This window comes from Ovis aries, chromosome X (genome assembly GCF_016772045.2).
Source record: "Ovis aries strain OAR_USU_Benz2616 breed Rambouillet chromosome X, ARS-UI_Ramb_v3.0, whole genome shotgun sequence".
Taxonomy (NCBI): Eukaryota; Metazoa; Chordata; class Mammalia; order Artiodactyla; family Bovidae; genus Ovis; species Ovis aries.
Window position 1 is genome coordinate 17755406 of NC_056080.1, and position 8506 is coordinate 17763911.

General features: G+C 42.7%; 1 protein-coding gene across 1 annotated transcript; it reads right to left on the reverse strand.

Annotated features, from left to right (window-relative positions):
• Positions 1–291: 291 nt before the first annotated feature.
• Positions 292–747, reverse strand: LOC114111783 (ARL14 effector protein-like). Its single transcript, XM_042241869.1, has one exon. It carries the CDS (start codon positions 745–747, stop codon positions 292–294), a length of 456 nt encoding a protein of 151 aa, XP_042097803.1.
• Positions 748–8506: the final 7759 nt, after the last annotated feature.

Genomic DNA, 8506 nt, shown 5'->3' on the forward strand with positions numbered 1-8506 from the left:
AGCTCTAAGCTACAGAATTCTAAAACTCCATCTCCTAAGGTACCAGCAAAGAAGAAAGGGATTTTTAACCCAAGAGCAGAGTAGGAATGGAGTTGCTGGTTACCAGGGGAGGAATCTGAGTCATCACAGCAGGAAGGTTAGAGAAGGACTTGGTTCTATGGCTTCAGAGAACACTAACTAGTCTAAACTATATTTTTAAAACTTTTTTCCCCCAGTCCTAAAATTCACCCAGGAGACAGAGGCTGGTGTAATTGCAAAGCAGAGAAAATGGATCAGCCTGGAGGGCTGCTCCTAGTCGGAGAGGTCGAATGGCATCTTGCTGATGACCTCCCCATTCTCGTCGACTATGGTGTGGTAGACCCAGCGGCGGTTGCAGCGGCAAGTGGGCCCGCACTTGGTGGAGTTACACTTGGGGCACGGGTAGAAGCAACCCAGGCAGTCTTCATCAAGGCAGTCACACAGGTCAGCCTGATTGAAGGTGAGCCTGCCCTTTTGGTCATACTTGTTGACTTTGCGTTTTACAGGAACAAACTCATTCTTCCTTGCCATTTGCCCTTCCTTTATCAGCTGCCTTAATTTAGGGTTGAAGTTGGCTACCTGAGGCCCGGGATTTTGAAATGACAACCGTTTTAACTGCCGCTCCACCCGTTTCATCTGCTTCAGTTCCATCTCACTTGGTTTCTCAGGAGAACTTGGACGTGCAGGTCTCTCTCGCACGGAACTGCTTTTTTCTGCTTGTTCACTCATTTCTGCCCACCTGGGGACACAAAGAAAGTCAGCAACCATTTGTGGGAGCTCAGTCAACCATGAGGACGCTGGAGCTGGTAAACGTCATTTCAGAATGGGCCTATGAACTCTTTACTTCAAACCTGGGTTAAGTGGATAGGAGCAAGTTTATCAACACCAACAAATCTTTGGACAAAAGTGGTTTTATCAGATAGTATTTCCTCCTTGATTTAACCATCTCTTTTTTCTATCAACTGTTTAAATAAGCATTCATGTTGGTCGAGACTAGTAGTTCTCAAACATTAATGTGCATATGAATCAGGAAACATCTTGTTAAAAACTAGATTATGATTCAGTTAGGACTGGGGTGGGACCAGAGAATCTCCCTGTCTAATGTATGCCCAGATTATACTGATATTGCTAATTCCAAACCTACTTTGAGTCTCAAGGGCCTAGAGCTAAACCAATAGTGATTAGGGGCCACAACTGCTTGATCAGGGGCAGAAATTGCTTCAATTTAATAGAAACCCAATTATTCTTCTTAGGTGAGTGGCCCTAGGATAGGAAAACAACAGTTTTTTATGTAAAGAATCTCTTTCTCTCCACAATTCCCGCCCCCTCCCCGCCCCCGGACACTACCCCCACACAAGGCAAACTCTTGACTTTTCCTCCAGCGAATTTGGTTTGAACAAAGAAAATACTGTTTGAAGCACTTCAGATCAATAAACATATTCCTTGTTTCTAATGACTGTAGTAAGTAATGGAAATTGGATGGTCATTTATAGCAATTGCCTTTTCTCATTAAAACATCAGCACATTAGCTGTGGTTTCTTTCATTTGAAGTCACCTCCAATTCTTCTCAGGAAACACTCTACAAGCTACTTTAAGGTAATTCAACATATTGAATTAGTGACTGGTTTCTAAAAGGCTTTCTAAGGTCAGTACACTCTCAAGGACTTTCAGTGTCATTTCACCTCTCTCCATGTCTCACTGTCTCTGTGTGTCTGTCTCTTCCCTCACCACTCCCCCCATCCCTCTGTTTTTCTCCTAATTGGCCCATGTCCTACAGACTCCACAAAGCTTCCCAAACTACTAACAACTTAAAGTAGAGAGGCAGAGGATGCCCACTTCTTTAAGGATGTTCTGCCTAGCTTCAAGAAGCAAACTGGCCAAAAGGAAGAGAGACAGAGGATGGGGCATCAGCTGTGAGAGGATCACCATACTAGAAAAAAATCCCTCTGCTTCTCACTGGAGAGTTTCAGGCAATTCCAGAGGAGTGGCCACATTCTGTTTGATACATACTACTAATTTCACACAACAGGTTCCCTTTTAGGTCTTCCTTGGCACTTGAACGATGTAGTGTCTATAGAGAGGGGAAAGCAAATGATTCCCCTGAATCTCTCTCTTGAATTGGATTTATTTGCCAGGATCTTGTTGAGTAAATACCCAGGAAAGAAGTAATACAGTTTCATAATTTCTATCTAAGTTAGTGCAATGTTTTGGCAAGTCTAGAACATTTAGTTTTTTATTACTCTAATTCTCTGAGTTGTAATTTCATAGTTGACTCCTTACCTTACTTTTTCTGGGGGAAAAAGGGTAGCAGCTACCTTTCTGATACATTACCCTAGGCAGAGGAGCCTCAGGCCTCACACTGCCAGGGATCAAACACTAGGGCTGTCTTCACCACTAACTATCTGACTTTAACTTAAGATGACTTCAGCTGCTTAACCTCAGTTTCCTCATCTGAAAATGGGGATAATAATAGAACCTTCTCTATGGGTATGCCCTAAATTAGGTGCAGTGAGAACTTCAAAGATGATATAAGACCAGGTTTCTGCCCGCAAAGGTTTGGCAATCTCCACTGGAGAGATCAAGTGTCTGCAGCTCACTGCAAGGACAGGGAAAGGAGCTCCAGTTCAGATTCTGAGATCCCTATGGGGGGTGGGGGTGGGGTTCGTACTAATCAAACATCAATAGAGGCATCCCTATTTAGAACTAAGTTTATATCTTCTTTCTGCACCCTCCCCCCAGTTTAGTGAGGTGCTCAGTCACTCAGTTGTGTCCACCTCTTTGCAACTCCATGGACTATAGCCCTCCAGGCTCCTCGGTCCATTTTCCAGGCAAGAATATTGGAGTGTGTTGCCATTCCCTTCTCCAGAACTAACCTTTTCATCTTAAAGAATTCCGGTTCATCCCCATAATGGTAAAGAAGTGAGTGAGTGAGTGTGTGTGCATGTGCAAATTTACCACCATAATTCAGGCTAAAGCCACTGGTTTTTTTTTCATTCATTCAGCAAATATTGATCAAGAGTATACCATATATGCTAGAAATTGTGCCCTATTTATTGCAGTCACAATTGCACACACAAGTCCAGAGTCCTTCAAGCAGTGGTCCTTACAGAAATGAATAAACTGGGGTAAAAATCTTTCACTCTTCAATTAAGCAAAATATCTGTGTAGGCCAATTTTAAGGCACAGTATTTGTTTTAGAAACTGGTATCAAGACTCTGGTGGAGAAACTCAAAGTTTAGTTATGAATAGCTGTGTACCAACAGAGAATGCGATGGCACCCACTCCAGTACTCTTGCCTGGCAAATTCCATGGATGGAGGAGCCTGGTAGTCTGCAGTCCATGGGGTCTCTAAGAGTCAGACACGACTGAGTGACTTCCCTTTCACTTTTCACTGTCAAGCACTGGAGAAGGAAATGGCAACCCACTCCAGTGTTCTTGCCTGAAGAATCCCAGGGACAGGGGAGCCTGGTGAGCTGCCGTCTATGGGGTCACGCAGAGTCGGACATGACTGAAGTGAGTTAGCAGCAGTAGTATCAGCAGCTGTGAACCAAACACAAACCTGATTCTCAACTATAGAAAGTAGAATCAGGTTACAGTGAGACCTTTTACTGCAGGAGCACTGGATATTGCAAGTAAAATCACCAGGCAGCTGAACAGATGTGGCCATCTTATGTTCAGCTATAGCACACTCAAGACTTCCCTGGTGGCTCAGACGGTAAAGCGTCTGCCTACAATCCGGGAGACCCGGGTTCAATCCCTGGGTGGGAAAGATCTCCTGAAGAAGGGAGTGGCCACCCACTCCACTATTCTTGCCTCCCCCGCCCCCCACCCAGAAAAGGGTTCAAGGAAATATTGGGCTTCCCTGGTGGCTCAGAGGTTAAAGCGTCTGCCTGTAATGCAGGAGACACGGGTTCAATCCCTGGGGCGGAAAGATCCCCTGGAGAAGGGAATGGCAACCCACTCCAGTACTCTTGCCTAGAGAATCCCATGGATGGAGGAGCCTGGTGGGCTACAGTCCATGGGGTCGCAAAGAGTCGGACACGACTGAGTGACTTCACCTTCTATAGCACACTCACACTTTGACATGAAATATGTTTATGAACCAGAATTGTTAGCTTAAACCCCAGGGTCTCTTAAACTCTTGACTTCTCTCAAAAATGTTGGGAGGATATGTTGAGGCAAACAGTTTAGGGAAATTCAAAATAGAAATAAATGCTCGGTGAATGCATTTGAACCCTTGACATTCCAATCCTGTTGGTCAGGAAAGATCTTGGTATTTTCACAGGGAAGTAATTTTTCTGTTGAAATCACTTTGAAGGTAACCTTATTTTCTTCTTGTCACTCAACAATTTATTTACTTGTCATAAAATAAAGTGAAAAAACTTCTGAGCCCAACGACATAAAAGTCTTACATGCATGAGCTTTATCATTATCTTTCTTACCATAGTTCTCTTAGTCCTTAAATTTCATGGTGCTGAAAATATCCTTTTTGTGTTTCTTTTCTGGATTGTTCTCCCTCTGAGCAATGGTTACCAGGATCTTTTAGAATGACATGTATTTGCTAATTGGATTAAAGGCGAGATAATGGAAAACTGTTTTCCCCAACTATCTGGGTGATATTCTTAATCTGGAAAACAGATGTTTCAACATCTTTTTGCATCTTTGTGTTCATGATTACAGTTCATGATTTCAGAATATTCCAAATGATTCCAATTCACTTTCCACATCGTTGGAAGCAGGAAGCCATTAAGATGAACCCCTTTCAACTTACATGTAATAATAGGAGGTGAAAGAAGGTAGAAAAGGGAGGGAGGAGTCTATTAGACTTGTTCTTGGTTGATGTTTTTTATACTTCTCTCACCTCTCAAAACTGTCTTTTTCTTTAATTCACTTATTGAAGCAGTTGATGCTTTTTATTATCCCACACGCACAGATTAAAAATATTAAAATATACTTACTCAGTGGAAGATGAAAGATAATCCTTGTTTAGATGGTTACACTACTTTCACTGAAGACAGGCCTTCTACCTAAAGCATCATAAAAACACAGTTTATCATCTATTCATTAGGGGGAAAATGTGTTACATGTAACACACAAAATCTCCTGTCCTTCCCAATAACTGTGTCTCTTAACTTTCATCTTTCATCTAAAAATGTTTATACAACTATTGTAGGCCATTGGTATTTGAGAAGATGGGAGGAAAATGGTTATTACTGAAATAGACTTCATGAAAAATAGTTTCAAATGTTCAAATTATGTTTAAAAAGAAAAAAGCGAAGGGGGCAAAAGAAATCTTATTCTAGTAGTACCCTGGCTGAAAGTTTCAACAAATTTAGTCTTTTAAAAAATCCTTCAGTAATAGTAATAATGAAAGAGATCATTTTCATTTAACAGTGAGAATGATTAATTTGCCATTAGAAAAACTTCACATTTTCCATAACTGATACTGGGAATCAAAGATGTTTGGGAACATTGTCTATATTTGAGGTTATACAAAAGCCTTGATGGATACACAAGTGGAGATTCTTGGGTCCTGCACCCAGAAATTCCAATTCATTACTTCTGGAGGGTTGCCTGTGACTCTGCATTTTTAACAAACAGCCCTGGTGATTCTGTATTGGTGGTTCAGGGACCACACGTGGAGAAGGGTGGCTGTGTAACTCTCCTGAGATTGTTACAGAGCCCAGCTCTGCCTGCCATCCTCTGCTCGCACAGCTGTTGCTAAATATCCTTCAACAAAGATCTTTAGGGAGATGACTTTCATACAGTGATATCTTAAGATACATTTGGAGTGATCCTCAGTTATGACAGTTAAACACCTTTGATTAATTCACTATACTCTAACTGAAATTAGTGAATATACGAGGGTGTACCTGGGAAGTGTCTACAACCATACTACATATTTGGCCAGAACCCTCTGGTTAAATAGAGGTGGGGCTGCTTATTCACCTAGATTTGAAATACAAATGAAATATTAGAATTCCAATGAAGGACTCTTAGTCTACCACCATTATATACTGGGGTCTTCCCTGGTGGCTCAGAGGTTAAAGCGTCTGCCTGCAATGCGGGAGACCCAGGTTCGATCCCTGGGCCGGGAAGATCCCCTGGAGAAGGAAATGGCAAGCCACTCCAGTACTCTTGCCTGGAGAATCCCATGGATGGAGGAGCCTGGTAGGCTACAGTTCACGGGGTCGCAAAGAGTCGGACATGACTGAGCCACTTCACTTTATTATATACAGGAGAAGAGATGATGTCATTTGGAGCAAATCGTAAGAGACAGCGCCCATACATTGAACAGTTGTTGAAAGGGTAAAGTGAAGGGGTTAAATTTAGACAAAGATGTGGTTATTGTGACAACTGGTGTACAGTCTGTTTTGCTGAATTTCACCAGCTCTTGCTTCCGTTTATCTTCCTAAATAAAATTAGATGTGTTCCAGCAAGCAGAATTTAAGAAGGCTTCTCGTGAATTCTAGACTGTCTCTGAGTAGTGTGTCCCTCATCACAAATACCTGGAGTGGGGGAGGATCCAGAAAGCTGCCACGCCCACGGGACTGCTTTTCTCTGCCTGCAAAGAGTGCTAGACCAGTTCTACAAAGGAGGCCAGACAAGCCCTTCCAAATGAGGCACAAGGTAGAGTTCCTACAGGATCCAACTATTTATTTCTTCCCTCTTTGCCCACCCTTCCTTTCTCCTCTGTTGACACCCTGCAGAAGGGAAGTGTGGAAGAATGTATTATTTGTTCATAATGTTTCCTTCTATTCTCTGTATTGTGCCATAGTTTCACTAGGTAAATTATACTTCTCCATCCCATTGACCTTGAAATTCACCATATGACTTGCTCGGGCTAAGGGAAAATGGGCACAGGTGATCATTAATGAGTTCTGTGCTGAGATATTAAAGGGCATTGCAAATTTCTGCCAAGTTCTTCTTGTATTTCTGTCATCTGCCATGAGAACTGCATACCCCAGAAAGCTGCCGACTGCAAAATGAGACACATATGAACAGACCTCAGTCTGATTCACAGCCTTAAGCAGAGCTGCCATAAGTGACCCAGAGACACATGAGTAAGGACATCAATGGTATCGTAGTCAACCACTAAGATTTAGGGGTGGGGTGTTTGCTATGCAGGAGCATCATAGCCTTAGCAGAATAACACACCAGGGTGACTGCCATTTACTTGGGACTCACTCCTTGCCAAGCACCACTAACATTAGCTCCTTTATTCTACAAAATTTCCTTCTGAGATCTGCTAATGCTTCCATCTTTCATGAAACATCTGCTCAGAGAAGGCAAGGACTCATAGCTAACAAGTGGCTGAGCCAGAAACTCAAATTCACGTGTACCCACGTTCAAATATTGCATTGGCCAAAAAGTTCATTTGAGTTTCTTGGGACATTTCATGGAAAAACCAGAATGAACTTTTTGGCCCACCCAATACAATGATTGTTCCATGGCTTTTTCCTATTTTCCTGCAGTTGAAACCACAGGTGATAGCAACAACAACCACATAAAACACAATTTCACTCTTTTATGAAGGGCACTTTCCTGGGTCTCTTTTCAATCCAATTACTAATTGGGATACTTAAGTTCTGTTTAGTTCTGCTCTAGATTGAATCCTAGCCCATGAGATTTGAAATGGTAAGTCTTCAGTTTGGAAAGTATTGTGCTTTAGAAACCATAGGAAGTCTTAAAAGAGACTGGAATTTTCTGAAGTTATAGGTAGGAGAGAAACTGTACCAGATAAAAACCAGTTGAGACAGTGTTTAGAGCTTTTCTTGACTAAACCAGACAGACTCCACAGAAACTACTCAGGATCCTCTCTGTGACCCCACTGCAAGAGACAACCATTCAGAAAGCAACGCCAGTATTGTTCCAGTGACACTCAGAAGGAAATATTGCTCATCTCTGGCTGCCCATTAGAATAACTTGGAGACCTTGAGAAAAAAAAAAAAATCTGGGCTCTGCTGACAAATAATCGATATTTCTGGATGAGAAGCTGAGCATGTTTTTTTGTTTGTTTGTTTGTTTGTTTGGTGGGGGGAATGTGAATTTTTTAAAGTTCCCCAGGTAATTCTATTTTCTTTGACCACACTAAGTAGTGTGCGGGATACTAGTTCCCAGATCAGGGACCAAACCATGGTCACTTCCCCAACCCCGTCTGCAGTGGAAGCATAGAGTCCCAACCACTGGACCACCAGGGACTCTAATAGGCAGCCAGATTTGCGACCCACTAAGCTACAGTCGCGGCTAAGATGGCAAGAATCCACCTGCTAATGCAGGAGATGTGGGTTCCATCCCTGGGTGCGGAAGATCCCCTGGAGAGGGCATGGCAGCCCACTCCAGTATTCTTGCCTGGAGAATCCCAAGGACAGAGGACCCTGGTGGGCTACAGTCCACCGGGTTGCAAAGAGACACGATGGAGAGACCCAACAACAACAACAAAAGCTAGAAGATGGAGACAAAAAATGCATTTGCCGATTTGCTGATA

What these genes read in the sequence shown, in the direction of transcription:
- LOC114111783 (XM_042241869.1), bottom strand. Translation starts at nt 747, where the DNA reads ATGAGTGAACAAGCAGAAAAAAGCAGTTCCGTGCGAGAGAGACCTGCA.